At 36.5% G+C, this 14,682-nt stretch overlaps 2 protein-coding genes and 1 long non-coding RNA gene across 5 annotated transcripts; all 3 read right to left on the bottom strand.

The window, feature by feature from the left end:
• Positions 1–1,555: 1,555 nt before the first annotated feature.
• On the bottom strand, positions 1,556–3,161 carry LOC306897086. Its single transcript, XR_013786979.1, has 3 exons — positions 3,051–3,161; positions 2,538–2,864; positions 1,556–2,438 (listed from the first exon to the last, which is right to left on the bottom strand). It is a non-coding gene; the product is annotated as an uncharacterized lncRNA (long non-coding RNA).
• Positions 3,162–5,959: 2,798 nt separating this feature from the next.
• LOC306898056 (OX-2 membrane glycoprotein-like) lies at positions 5,960–9,472 on the bottom strand. Of its 3 annotated transcripts, XM_079463285.1 has the most exons (7): positions 9,234–9,472; positions 8,956–9,011; positions 8,473–8,555; positions 7,998–8,336; positions 7,256–7,558; positions 7,049–7,147; positions 6,393–6,950 (listed from the first exon to the last, which is right to left on the bottom strand). In XM_079463285.1, the coding sequence occupies exons 3-7, from the start codon at positions 8,513–8,515 to the stop codon at positions 6,880–6,882; spliced, it is 855 nt and encodes a 284-aa protein (XP_079319411.1). In that variant the 5' UTR covers positions 8,516–8,555; positions 8,956–9,011; positions 9,234–9,472; the 3' UTR covers positions 6,393–6,879. The 3 variants fall into 3 exon arrangements, with proteins under 3 accessions (XP_079319412.1, XP_079319410.1, XP_079319411.1); XM_079463284.1 differs by lacking the exon at positions 8,473–8,555 and having other exon boundaries at positions 6,227–6,950; XM_079463286.1 differs by lacking the exons at positions 8,956–9,011; positions 9,234–9,472 and having other exon boundaries at positions 5,960–6,950; positions 8,473–8,575.
• A 1,463-nt stretch (positions 9,473–10,935) lies between these two features.
• Positions 10,936–14,297, bottom strand: LOC306897750 (OX-2 membrane glycoprotein-like; the record flags this gene model as incomplete). Its single annotated transcript, XM_079462741.1, has 5 exons — positions 10,936–11,832; positions 11,912–12,001; positions 12,085–12,390; positions 13,808–14,146; positions 14,258–14,297. The coding sequence occupies 5 exons, from the start codon at positions 14,295–14,297 to the stop codon at positions 11,795–11,797; spliced, it is 813 nt and encodes a 270-aa protein (XP_079318867.1). The 3' UTR covers positions 10,936–11,794.
• Positions 14,298–14,682: the final 385 nt, after the last annotated feature.

Here is a 14,682-nt window from a genome sequence, read left to right as displayed (position 1 = left end):
TGAATTCAAGAAATTTACCATATCCATTACCATTGTTATTTAAAAAAAATATATATATCTTAATATGCATTGGGGGGATCCCCCCAGCCCCCCTTCAATTCGAGGCGAGCACTGAATATGTCCCCTTTAAGGAGCGCGTGAAAACGAGTGAGTAAATTCGGACACTCGGTCCAATCTGAAGATAAATGTAAGCTCATCCACTCGTTTCATGAGCTCTAGTTAAGTTGATGTTCGCCAAATAAAAGTTTGTCAATTACCACTTCCTATATTTAATGCACTGTTTGCTGTCCTGCGCTGGTTCGTTCTTGTTTCTACCCGTGTCATTGTTTCTGTTTACCTAGTTCTTGCCTTATGATTTGCCCCCTTGTGGAAAGTTTTTGTTTCATGTTTTGTATTTATGTTGCCTTGTTTACACCATTGCGGCTTTTGATTTAAATAAATGTCAAAATGTTGCTGTCTGTGCCTGCAGGTTCTGCATTCACCACACCTGACAGTAAGTGTGCATGGTTCCTGTTACTGTAATAGTGTGAAAGACAAAACTATTTTAGGTCTGTACTTTTTGGTACAGACATGCACAACATGCTGTGCCACCGTGCCACATGTATACATGATCTTGTACAACAGTAGTAGATCCAGTAAACACAGTTTCTACAAAACAGTTTTTCAAAAAGTTGCAACCCAGTATGGTAAAAAGTGTATAATACAAAAGTAATTGATATACTATACTATAGTAGATACTATACTATTTAGGCTAATTTTGTAAATGCCTAAACATCAAGTATGATTTATCTTGCCTAAAAATGGGGAACCAACACTAAGCAACTGTAAAGAGGATGGGCACAAACCTTTGTTTATTTCCAACCCACCAGTGATATGCTTGATCCAAATTCAACAAATATAAATGCTGGATTCACAGAAAATGAGAGTAGAGAAGATTTTAGGGAAACTCTTTTTAGCCTCTAGAAGTGTCAATATGAAATACCTCAAAATTACCTAGACCTTGAGTCCATAATGAAAGGTAAAATAAAAGAAAGCAAAATAGAGAAGACGAGTCTGACTAAAATTAAAAGTAAATGTTGCCGTTAAGGTGGCAAATTTATTAATGCTTTAAATATTATGAGAAAAATAACCGTTTCCAAGAGTAATGGCTCATTTTGTGACCGGACAGCGAGTTCTTGGATGTGAACATAACGATAGTCAAGTATTATGATGAGACACCTTTGGTGTCGGTGTATTCGAAATTGCACAGCAACTACGGTGAGTTTTGGTGCGTCACGTGACTTTATTCATTACATTTGTAAATTCTATTTCGATCTCACGCGAGTATACAAGCATTTTGAAAATGGTCCTCTTGGTGATTTCGTCAAGTATGAAAATCCTAATAGATTGTTCAGTATAAATACAAGACCTATTCAAATTTGATGTTAAACACTCCCCTGACCTGTCAGCCAAGACTTGCTTTATTATTGACCACAAATGTGGTTGATGCGGGGTTTATTAATTTTATACCTCATACATATCTCACAGCTGAAAGAAAGGAAGAATTCTCCACAGTGACGCGTAACATGTCAGCCGTTTTATTCTTTGCCCCAAGTGGTTTCAACTATACAAAATGACTTTTATTTTCTAATTATTACATATCCTCAGACAGACAAAAAATTCTGCAACCCCACATAACATTACAACATAACATTACAACAAACACATGTCAAACATGCCCAAATGAAGACCTTATGATAACTTTTCAATTATGCATTCTGCATCATTTTAAAACAGTAGGCCTATATCCTTTTTACAGTTGCATCTGAAAAAGTAGCCTATAAATAATGAATATACATATAAATATGTATGAATATATTTTTTTCTCCAATTAACTCAACCAGGACTATGTGCAAACATAGTTTCTTTTAACATAACACCCATAACAGACATCTAGCAAATATTCACAAGTGTGTTTGAGTGATTTCAGTCTTCAACGGCAGATTACATAATTTACTCCTCCTTTAATGAAATGAATTGTGGCGACTTTAGATCAGTGCTAAAGTGTCATTGTTGCATTAACAAAATGGTTTACCACATTTTGCCAGTAGACGCAGTTCTCTCTTTTGACATGGTGTCCTTTTCTGCCACGAGTGAACACTGCATGTTCCATTTATATTGCAGCACAAAAAATCCTATTTCTTGAACAGCTAATATTACAATTATATTTTGAAATGAATACCTTACTATATGAAACTTGCTGTAGTACAGCAATTTAAGGATATATACTGTGTGATCGAAGATTTTGTCTAAGGTTACAAATCATTAAAATAATGTAAAGAAAATTATAAAAACATTTTAAAATGCACTTCATTAACTCCACAAAAGTAAGATGACACTAAGTGTAAACAAAGCTGGGTCCACCTTGTGCCGGCCACTCCATTTCGAGACATTGCGACCTTTGCATAGAGGAACAGCCAATAATAAGACTTTATTCACGTAATGGCATATAAAAGCATGAAACCTTCAACTAAGAAACAAGAAAAATTAACACAGACCTGTCACATTGAGATGCACAAGATGTCCTTTGGCTTCAGTTCCACTCTCACATTTTGCATTGCACTGGTAGTAGCCGCTGTCTTGAACTCTTAAGGATTTTAACTTGATGAAAATTCTTCTTAATCGATATTCTCTTTCTTCTGTCTCATTTACGTGGATTAGGTTCCTGTGAGGATCTATAAGGGGGTTACAGGTGTCTTCCAAGAGCAAACACCATTTACTCTGAATATCTTTGCATTCCTTTTTCTCAAACTGCACCGTGCAAGTGAGCATCAAAGAATCTCCTTCAGTCTTAGTGTATGGTTCACGTGAATATTTCACAGCCACTGCTCGGAGAAAATATTTGGTATAAACAGTTAAGAAGTCAAAGTCAAGTTTCTTTAAAAACTACGTCAGACTGTTATAGATCTGTAGTGGGTTAATTTACTGTTTAATAAAATATATTCTTTTCATACGCTAAAATATTTAGTCAAAAAAACAAAGCATACATCATTTCTACAAATTAAACTTACCCCCTACTGTAGAAGACAGCAAATCGAAAAAAATTGCAAACAATAAAAACATAGAGTTAGGGTAACACAAATGCATTTTACACCTGCAGCGCTCTGACAGCTTGAGATAATGGCTGAACATGGCTGCATAAGATTGGTCCAAAGCTCCTCCTCAAAAACAAGACTTCCTTTGACCTTTGCAGATACCACACAGATGCAATATTTTGGTCACAGATTAGTAACCTGCTGAGAAAAGACTAAATACCTTGAAAACTTTGAGAGGTGGCCACCATAGTCTTTCCGGAATGCTAAATACTCTTTGCAAGTTTGCACTGGTGATGTTTTGATTCTAAAAAGGTGTTTCAAATATCTCATACAGCAAAAAAAGCACATCGGTGCAGACATTGCACAAGAGTTGTGGTTACAGCTTGAAGGGCATTATTTTCCATCGGACCGTTTTCTGGTGAATGTGTTACTTTCATATACACTAAAATGATCTAACCCTTTACACATAGAGGTGAATACAGTGATCGTATATTTAAAAAGCTGTTTCTTATGTATGCATGGGCTTTAATGGCATAGTTGCACCTCAACAATTGTTGCACATCCTGTACAACAGTTCCCCGACTTTTTTAGCTGGGCCCCCTTTTGTAGTAAAGCATGTTTTTTGAGCCCGACCGGGCCCCCACCAACGACATACACCCACATAAAGACACTCGCCTATGTTTACCTGCAAACCTATAAAATATTGATTTAATTATATTGGTTTCATATAATCTGATTTCGTTTGTACGTGCAAAGGAAGTACAAGTGCATTGTTATTTTAAGCAAGCTCCTGACAGCATTAGGTAGATAAGAAACTAAATATTATTTAAAATGTTATAATAATAATAATAATAAAGAGAGAACTGTTAGGCCTTTACTTGAAACATTGCAATACCAGTCTTGAAATTTGTGTGACATACTGTAAAACCTAAATGAGGAACTGGTTACTTTAAGAGTTTAAATTACCTTAGGTAAAAAAATTACCTTATTAACTGCATTAACTCATCTTCTGGACTGCAACCTATTAACTGCATTAACTCATATACTGCACCGTAACTTTAATAACTGCATTAACTCATATACTGCACCGTAACTTTAATAACTGCATTAACTCATATACTGCACCGTAACTTTAATAACTGCAACTTTAACAACTGCATTAACTCACCTATTGCACTGCAACTTTAATAGCCAATGTCAATAATTTAAGTCACTTGCACTTTTTTAGTCTAAATTATTATCTGTTCATATCCACCTGTACATTAATGTTCATAGTATATACGTAGTCATCTGTATATATTGCTCATAGTATATACCTACTGCCATATCTTCATAGAACATTCCTACTGCAAAATATTTTTATAATCCATGCCCACTGTATTATATTCTCACTATTGTATTCTGTATTTATTCTAACTGTATATCCTGCACTTGCTAACTGCACTTCTGGTTAGACCTAAACTACATTTCGTTACACTGTACTTGTATATGTGTAATGACAATAAAGTTGAATCTAATCTAATCTAATCTTAAATCACCAATCCAACAAATACCAACAGACAGCAAAATGTCATTCCGGCAGTTTAATTTAAAATGTTGGAAAACACTCAGCCAAATCGGAGTGGAACAGTTCTGGGCAAATTGGAGGGAGCTGGCCCAAATCTGTTCATTCGACATAAATGGCACCGGACAGAAAGGAACGTTAATGTCGGTGATCTCGTCTGGATTGCTGACCCAAATGCTTCGAGAGATCAGTTTCGTCTGGGCTGGATTCTGACAGTTTATGACATCCCAACATGTGCTGACCTTCCTGTTTCCCTGGTGGGTGGCCGGAAGAAGAGGAGTTCTTCATTACCTATGATAGTTATCAGAAGAGACGTGAGAAGACTGGTGGTCCTTCTCCTGGTGGAGGACGAAACTCATCCACCCAGGAACCAAAAACACCCGCCTCTTCCTGAGCCCCCTGGCCCAAACCCCTGTCACCCTGTCACTGCCCTTATCCTGGTTGGCTGGTTGGTGCAAGCCTAGCGCTGCCACCATGCTATCACATTGCACATACATGAAGTAAGAGCACGCACATCCCATACCTCGCATACCTGGGCAGTACACCACACCTGGCTAAGGGATGCGATTGACTTGGACATTGGACTAAGCTGCTCATCCATTGATCGTGCCTTCATCAGACACTTACACATGGACATTGTGCAAAACTTAGGGTGACTTTTAAAAGTGAAAAAGGGTGTCACTAAGAGGGTCCTTTGAGTGATTTTGGTAAGTTCCCTGGATCATAAGATCAGGAATTTAAGTGGGATGTGTTGTGTTTTCTGTGGACTTCTGTCATTTGTAAAAGTTTTTCTTATTTACATGTTTAATCAAATGTTTACCTTAAACAAGAGCTACAAATGTAAGTAAATAAGTAACACTTATGGAGAAACGTTTGAGGTTCAGTAGCCTAATAGTGTAGTGCCTCTTTAAGAGATGAGTGTGCTGTGAAACATGTGACCGTTGTTCGTTAAATGGTTCCTTTTGTTGTTTTGTCCCCCTTGTGGGAAGTTTTCATTGACATCTTTGTCTTGTTTTTGTTCATGATTTCCCCATCGAGGGTTTTTCTGTCCTAAACGGTGACAAATTTAGTTTCGTTTTGTGTCAGTTTATACTGTACTCTTATATCTCAGTATTTCTTTTGTTTTGACATGTTTCTTCTTGTTACTGTAAATCTTTATTTATCTATGACACATTCCAACAATAAAAATATTCCTGTTAGTCATTAGGCTCGACACGTCGTGCATTCTTCTTACAGTAGAGATATTTCTAGTATTAGTCACTTATCTAAACGGATGTAAGAATTTCCTGGAGAAAAAATGCGTCACAATGTCATTTGTTTTGACCTTTTTCTCATTGTAGTTCTTATTTTTTTTAAATGACATACTCCGACGAAATACAAAATACGACCTATTAGTCATTAGGCTTGACACAATGTCATGCATTCTTCTTGCATTTAGACTACACATGATACAGATATTAATAGAATTAATCACTGATCTGACCGGATGTATGAATTTCCTGGAGAAAACATGTCACAATGTCATTAAACCACGTCTTTCCCTTTCGCACATTATTTCATGTATTTCAAAGCCTTTTCTGTTTGTAAACGTGTGTCCTTTTTTAACGTATTTTAAAGAGCATAACATTCAAATAAGCTTTACAAATCTATATTTTCCAGGAACCATAAGCAAAGTACGTTTCTTATATTGAGCCATCAATACTTTGCCTACATCCCTGAAAACATGTACATCAATGGTAGCACGACAATAACTTCAAATGAATTTAAACGAATGTACCATGCTGATTGTATATGTAATGTATCAATAATTAAACATGTTCCAAATAAGTTACAGGCAAATAATTTATATTCAGAAACAAAACAATCACATTCATTGCTCAACAGTATGAGAGACATGGCATCAGGGATTGGGGAAAGACAGCAACACAAATGGATAGATTGTGTGTGTTTTATAAAAGTGAAGTAGCATTGTTAACAATAAATAAATAATAAAAGTTTAAAGGAAAGAGACATATAAAACTAAAGGATCTTAAAGTGCAAGTGCAATGTGAGCATGTTTTTCAGTCATGATCCAAACACATTAAAATTGTGTAAAAAGCACATAAAAATGTGACTTCAAATAAATAAATCATGTCAAAATTAAATACTTTAAGAAAACAAAATGATAAAATAATACAGTTATTAACTTCAAGTAACTTAACTTCAAATGCACATTTTGAGGTAGTTTATGAGTTAACATTCTTAGCAACATTCTATTACAACTGGTTTCTGAAGTGAATCCAGAGAACGAGATTTCTTCCTTAAAGTGGTTCCTAGAAAAAAAAGATTTGCTGTTATTTGCAAACATTTCACTTTTATTAACTATATTAAACTGTTAACTACAAGTGAAATGTTAATGTTTTCTGCTTACCTTGTAGTCTCTTGTAAAGACAGATTACAAAAATTATAATAAGCATGAAAATGAGGACCAAAACTGTAGTGATATAGCTCCTTGATGTGTTCTTGGTCACTGAAAGAAAAAATAAAATGGATGTGAGAAAAAGTATATTAGACATCTAAAGAAGGATCCTGTTCAGGCACCTTCCAATATCACAACCGAGTCATGCTAAATATTTACCTTCATCATTTCTTCCAGACAAGGAGATCTGGTAGCTTCTCTCCACATCGTCACTCCTCGCCACACATATAACATTTTCCCCATGAAGCTTTGATACTGGTAGTTTGAGGAAACTTGTGGTAGTGTTTGAACCGTCACTGTTGATCAGTACATTAGTTGCGCCAGAGAGATTGATGTTTCGGTCTGTCTCTGTGGATTTCCACTGGAGTGTCGGTGTGGGTTTACCCGTGGCTAAACATGAGACTGTAACGTCGGAAGCAGAACCGGATGCAGGGTTGACTGATGCACTAATTTTCGATATACCTGAAAAATCGACATACAAGTGTTTTAACGTTAAGGTGCTAAAACAGACCCCACCATTATCATGGGAATTGACTACTTTTTACAAGGTGGCATTTCATATGAATTTGTTCAATTTAAAGGTCATCAAGAGCAACTTTATCAGAAAAAAACACTTTTAATGCCACTGGGATGAAACCAGATCACACTAAAATGTATGAAAGAGATCGTTCAAATTGATACGATAAATAATTGCACTTAAATCTTGTTAAATGTGTGACATTAAGGTTCAGAGCAGGAGGGTCATAAGAACCACATCAGCTCATGAACATAAAACGTGACGTTACAGAAGTGTATGTCCTCTTCACTATAGGTTACTTTATATATAGTAGGCTATATACGAGGAACTTTGGTAATCACACTACATTTTTCGTAAGAAATCGAAGTGTGCGACTTAGCTTACCTTTAACAGTGAGGCACAATGTTTCCCGTTTAGGTCCTAATGGATACAATTTGAAGGAACAAATGTAGCAGGCCTCGTCCTCAAAAGTTACGTTTTTGATCACGATAGACGAAGAATTGAATGACGCCGTGATAGTGACTTTCCCGACGTATTCTTGGTGCACGTAATCCTTGTATCGCTCGCTGAACGTGGCCAGAGTGTCAGCATCATCACCGGCGCGCACTCGCTCCCAGGACACCTGCTTGACTCCGGACGGGTTCGAGAGCGCGCAGGAAAGTGAGGCATCCGAACCGAACTCTACAGATGTCTGTCCTCGTGCAATAATAACCGAAGGATAAGCTGTGAAATAAAAAAGCAAGTTATTGGGTGATGTTACAGCGCATCAATGTCTTCCCGGACAGAAATCTGCCTTGGGCTATAAACTGCTGTCGCCTGCATTGTTATTATTATAAGTAAATTAAAAATGTTTTCTTACCTCCACTTACGAAGCTTAAAAGGATCAAGAGGTGCTGCAGCATTTCGAATGTTTGCCATCGTTGGTCAAATGATGTATATATACTTTAACCAAAAGTGAAAGAAACACATTTCCGATAAGGCGGGTGGTTTCCTCTAACTTACGGGATGTGTTTTCCCACGTCACGTTATCTCTCTCTCTAGGGTATTTTTTAACTATTTATTTTTATGTAATTGCTGTGGTGTCACTGAATGTTTACCTTTACAAAATCCCCGTCATAAAGCAACAGGTTGGCAAACTTTTGTTGGATTGTTTTATCTAATGGTTGTGTCAAATATGGACATACCCGATGGTTTCAATAAATCTATCATTTGAAGAGTTGGTTAATACACTTATGTTAGACATTTTGAACAATGAATGAACCCAATGGTTGAGTGTGCTCCCGATCATAGATTGAAACAACCATTCGCATCACTTCAAGGTAAAACGACTCAAAACTTTTACCTGAATCATTACTGACGTCCAGGAACAGAAATATTACCCAGATTTTGGGAAGAGAACTAGTGAAACAAGCAAAAGACGAAATTAGTATTTCTCCTCCAAATTACATTTCTGGTGTAATATATGCAAATATATTATTTGGTTAATCTACAGCATGTGGGTAATATAAAAGTTTATTGGCAATACTGTAAATGAGGTTATTCAAATTTTGCTTACGAAAATATAAACCCAGGGAAAAGTTTCAATATTTCAATGTAATAATGTCACAAACGCATGTGTACCTGTGGGTGATGTGTGGATCAGTGGCGGAGCAAGGAATTCTGGGTGGCCGGGCAGGGGCCATTTGGGCAGGAACAAAAAACATAATTTTGCAAACATACATGGCACTCTTTTCCAACCTTAAAATACTTTTTAAGAGAATCAACAGTAGTCAAACAATCCTAGATAATACACAAAGACGGGTCACATAATATCAAGGTTAACGCTCAGAAATGTTTGCCGGGACAAAACAAGACTTCGCAATGAGTAAGAGTGTAAATGCTGCTTAAGTAGAGCAGATCATGGAGAACACCTGTGCAGGTGATTAGTCTCTATGCGGGGTACATGGGAAATGTAGTCCGGGAAAGTCAATACTCAGGAGAGGGTGCCCTCCGATGGCAATCAGAGAGAGTCACAGAGGTCTGATTCATGACATTTACAAATTCATCAAAGTTCAGAGACTTGGCTCTCCTGGACTCCACACTTAAGACACCTAGATTGCTCAGTCTCTCATCATTCATGGTTGAGCGCAGGTAACTCTTCACTAGTTTGAGAGTAGAGAAGCTGCGTTCACATCCAGCTCTACTAACAGGAATGGGAACAGCAATTTTGCACAATCTAAAGAGTTTGTGAAATACCTCTTGAAATGGCTCAATAAGTACGTTCAAATCTACAACACTAGTGGGCTTCTGTATGCCAGCTTGCACTTTTCTCTCCAGAATTCTTTTCATTTGGTTGATTCGATAGTTTCCCAGTCCGAACATAATCGTTTTGCCATGATTGATCGAGGTTATTTTGATCAAAATCTAAGAAACTATTATTATTATTTATAATAGATCGCAATTACAATCGGGGTTCCAGTGGGGTGGGTGGCCGTGATTATTTCCATGGTGGCCCTGGTCACCCCTTAGCTCCGCCCCTGGTGTGGATGGATGTTAGGACCCTCAAGCGTCACGATTCATAGATTCTACCTATTCATAGACTCCCCGGTATTTCATCCATAAAATGGTCCCCATTGACTTGACCGTAGTAATCTTTCTTCCATGGAAGGTCAATGGAGACCATTTAACGTGAACTATTAAATGCCGACTTTAGTTGTTTTTGAGTGTGATGAATTTTTAAGTTCAAAAGCATAATTTGAACATTTATGATTTTTAGAAGACCAACCAATTATATGAGTCTGTTTCCCAAAAAGCAATTTTCTGTGTTGCAAAAGCACTTGGGGCATTTTCCCGGACACGGATTAGCCTAAACCAGGACTAGGCCTTTGCTAAATTTGGATATTTAAGGTGTTTTTAAAAACCTACTTTACAAACAAACATTACTTTGTGCATCTTGGGACAAAACAATTGCACTGATATATTTTAAGATATGCAAGTGCACATTTTTTTATCAAGACATTTAAAAAATTGTATTAGTTTGGGACAAAGTTTAAGCCCTGTCTGGGAAACCATCCCATAAATAACTACTTTACATTTATATTTGACCAATATGCGTTACACAAAATAGACGATACTAATAGCATGCACTTCATCATCTCACAGAATACTGGTGCATTTGGCGTCTTTCTTTTGGGAACACTTTCGGTTTCTGTATTTGACACAAAAACGGGTGATCAATAGTCGCTGTTTATTATTGGACCTGAGAATGCTCTCTGGCTAGAAGAGATTAGCCCAGAAAAAAAAAACATTTGAACAGACTAGTAAATGAAAAAATAATAAGGTTCATGTTCACATTTTAACTTTATTATAAACAAACATCAATTGCTAATACATAAGACAATGCTGTAGTTAAAAGACAATATTAAAATTCACAGCAATAAATATCACAAGAGTAATAAGAAAAGCAGTAAACATTACTCAACTGTCGGTTTAGTACATATTCGTAGTTTTACTGTAAATGATTCATCACTTGAGGTTACTTTACAAATTCTTTAAATATTCCATGTAACATGAAACATCTAAATGTATCAAAATGTAACATCACTTCTGAAACAACTTCCCTTTTCAGTTCACATCACTCAAAGGAACTTAAAAAAATTCTCAATGGATAAAACAATTAGGGCAATAAAAATGTTAACATGTGAAATTTCCTTTTTAAATCAAGCCTTGAGGATCACAGGTGGCCAGTACAAACCGAGTGATTTGGAACAGAAAGTGAAGCAGCATATAAACTTGTCAAATGTATTGTACCATTATATTACAGTATACCTTACATTAGTAGTTTACTGAAATATTGTAGTTATTATCAAACATATGTATAAACATATATTTACGGTCTATAACACAATATTAAAGATTAGATTAGATTCAACTTTATTGTCATTACACATATACAAGTACAGTGTAACGAAATGTAGTTTAGGTCTAACCAGAAGTGCAGTTAGCAAGTGCAGGATATACAGTTAGAATAAATACAGAATACAATACAGTGGGCATGGACTATGAATATATTTAACAGTTTTAAAGTTCCATATAGCTTATTCAGAGATGTAAACATCAAGTGACTTTTTCATAGACAAATGGAAGAGCTCAAAGATTGGCACATTTTAAAGGGACAGCTGTGCAGTCTGAAATGTTGTAGATCATGCTGCACAGGCAAATGGTTTAAACTCCGCTTTATCTGGAAAAATAAACAATAAATACTATTTAGTATTACAGAAATGTGGTTTTGAATGTAAAATGTCATCATTGTTGCTTACCCTTTAATAGGTAGATGGCGATTACAAGAATACTGACGATAAGCAGGAGTGAAATAGTAATGGTATAATTTCTTAATGTTGCACTCTTCTCTGTAAAACAAACAGTTATTTAAATATCTGATCAGGTCGAAACAGCTTAAAGTAAAATGTCCATGTATATGTTAAATGTTTACCTTCATTTTTATTTGGATCTTTATCAAGCAAAGAGATCTGGGTCTTTTCCTCAACGCCGTCACTCGTCGCCACACATTCCACATGTTTCCCATGAAACTGTGACAGTGGAAGTTTCAGAACACTTGTAGTGGTGTTTGACCCATCACTGTTGAGCTTTGTTAAAATGTTCGACGCAGAGAATGTATGGTCTTTCTCTGTGGATTTCCACTGGAGTATCGGTGTGGGTTTACCGGTGGCTGAACATGAGACTGTAACATCTGAATCCAAACTGGATGAATTTACCGACGCTGTCATTTCGGATATACCTGAAAAACGAGAACAGCATATAACATAATTATTCAATCTTTTAAGAAGCCAGCCTTTACACACACACACACACCATTGCACTAAATTCATGTTATATACATTGTGAATGTAATCTAAATGTAAACAGATTATCATTGTTTGTATGCCTTGAATTGCACTTGAAATTGCATTTGAAGACACACAGGTAATCTTTTTTTAAACCATCTTCAGATATTATTCTGTATTAAAGAGTCACTAAAGTTTGTGACATCAAAACAATTAACAGTGTATACATTTTTCAACTTTAATAAAATTACGTAAGATAAAGCTTTGCATGCCAGCCGTTCCAACAAGTGCTGACAGATTCCCTCTTTCATTTCTGGAAATTAAAACGACGGTATCGTATGTGGTTCAAGCAACATGAAATGAAAGTGCCAGCTGCAACTAGAGCATCTTTGGTCAGCATGTCATCATTTATGATGAATGGATTTTAAAAAAAGATCTCCATGTTCTGCTATCGCTTATCACACGACATACAGTATACTGTACATGTTAGGGCACCATTCTAGCGAAGATTGGGGCAAGTTGTCACATGAATATTATATTTATCGCAGGGCTGAACTGTTGAGACAACTAGTTTAATAATACTGATTTGTGTATTTCACGCTAAACTAACGTGTTGTTAGAATTGTAATCTAATCACATTTTGTAACTGATAAACAAGTGCAATAAAATCAAACTGGCATAAATAAATAATAAAAATAGATTTAAATAGAAAGGTTCAACTGTGTTCTCAGGACAAGTGTATTTTTTCATTATTTTCAGAGTGTGGCAAGCTGTCAAACTGTTTATTAGTATACCGTTTGTTTATTAATCTTGGCCAAAATAATGGGTGTTTTAATATGTTACCCTGTCTGTTTTTGCTGATTTATGATTTGTTGATCAGAAAAGCCAGTGTGATGTAGATGTTGTAAAGGCTTTGTACAGGGTTCTCAAGTCTCACGCATGGGCCGTGAGACACACGCAATTTAACCGGTTCACACGCTCACGTATTTCTCACGCCATCGTGGACATATTGATGCAGTCAAAACATTATCTGAAAACTAAGGGAAATTTTAAAGGATATGGAAAGGAATGAAGATGTATATCTTCATTTTATTTTTAATTATAGATTAATAGTCTTATTAATAGGGCTCCATTAGGGCTCCTCCCCTAACCGCATGTGATCTCACTCCAAGCTTTTGATAAAACTTGAGAACCCTGGCTTTGTACACTTTTCATAAATAAATAGCGTTAACTATTGTAAATAGATGAATGGGAGTAAATACAGAAGTATAGCATTCACTTTATACCACTATGACTAATTGAGTAGTAAATGTAAATATATTTATTTAGCTTTTTGACCGTCTCCCTCAGTCCATGAGTTGTTCAGCCTACCTTTAACAGTGAGGCAAAATGTTTTCCGTTTGGGTCCCGATGGATACACTTTGAAGGAACACACGTAGCAGGCCTCGTCCTCAAATGTTACGTTTTTGATCACGATAGACGAAGAATTGAATGACGCCGTGATAGTGACTTTCCCGACGTATTCTTGGTGCACGTAATCCTTGTATCGCTCGCTGAACGTGGCCAGAGTGTCAGCATCATCACCGGCGCGCACTCGCTCCCAGGACACCTGCTTGACTCCGGACGGGTTCGAGAGCGCGCAGGAGAACGAGGCGTTGTGACCGAACAAAACTTGCGTTTCTCCATTTAATATTATATCTGAAAGACAAACTGGGAAAGAAAAAGCAATGTCGTTAAATTCTCCCCCGTCTCTCCATCCAGTTTGAGCCAAAACAAGTCGACAGTAACATCAATTAGAAATAGTTTAGGCCTATTACCGACCGCTTCTGAGCAAGATGACAATTATCATAAGACGCAACATGTTTGACTTTGTGAGGTTTCTATCTACGAGCAGACTTATATAGTAGTGGGGGAGGGGGTCTACTTTCATTTTACAACACGGGGATGTTCGGGAATTCTGTGAATCAAGATGATTAAGACAAAGGTATAACGTTACATTCACATACAGATCGCATTTGAGGTTCCGTGGGACCCACAATCTATCAATTAAGCATCAATCCATGACATCCCATTATAGCAAGCTGACATGTTATCATCGATGTTGTTATTGGCATCAACTCTGGTATATCCAGGACTTTCCAGTGAAACTTGAGGTCGAAACCTCAGATTTGGTTTTGTTTACGAGTAAACACAACAACTGTATGCATAATAAACAGCTTATTGAATGCAAATAAAAATATCATATA

Source organism: Barbatula barbatula (assembly GCF_947034865.1).
Source record: "Barbatula barbatula genome assembly, chromosome: 8".
In the NCBI taxonomy this organism is placed as follows: domain Eukaryota; kingdom Metazoa; phylum Chordata; class Actinopteri; order Cypriniformes; family Nemacheilidae; genus Barbatula; species Barbatula barbatula.
The sequence above is the reverse complement of the archived record's forward strand: the minus strand, read 5'-3'. Positions and strand labels throughout refer to the sequence as shown.

Coding starts and splice junctions, on each gene's coding strand:
- LOC306898056 (XM_079463284.1), bottom strand. CDS start 9,334: ATGTATGTTTGCAAAATTATGTTTTTTGTTCCTGCCCAAATGGCCCCT. Junction 7,559..7,997: donor ATTGTGCCTCACTGTTAAAG/GTAAGCTAAGTC, acceptor TCGATTTTTCAG/GTATATCGAAAATTAGTGCA. Junction 7,148..7,255: donor GTCTGGAAGAAATGATGAAG/GTAAATATTTAG, acceptor TTTTTCTTTCAG/TGACCAAGAACACATCAAGG.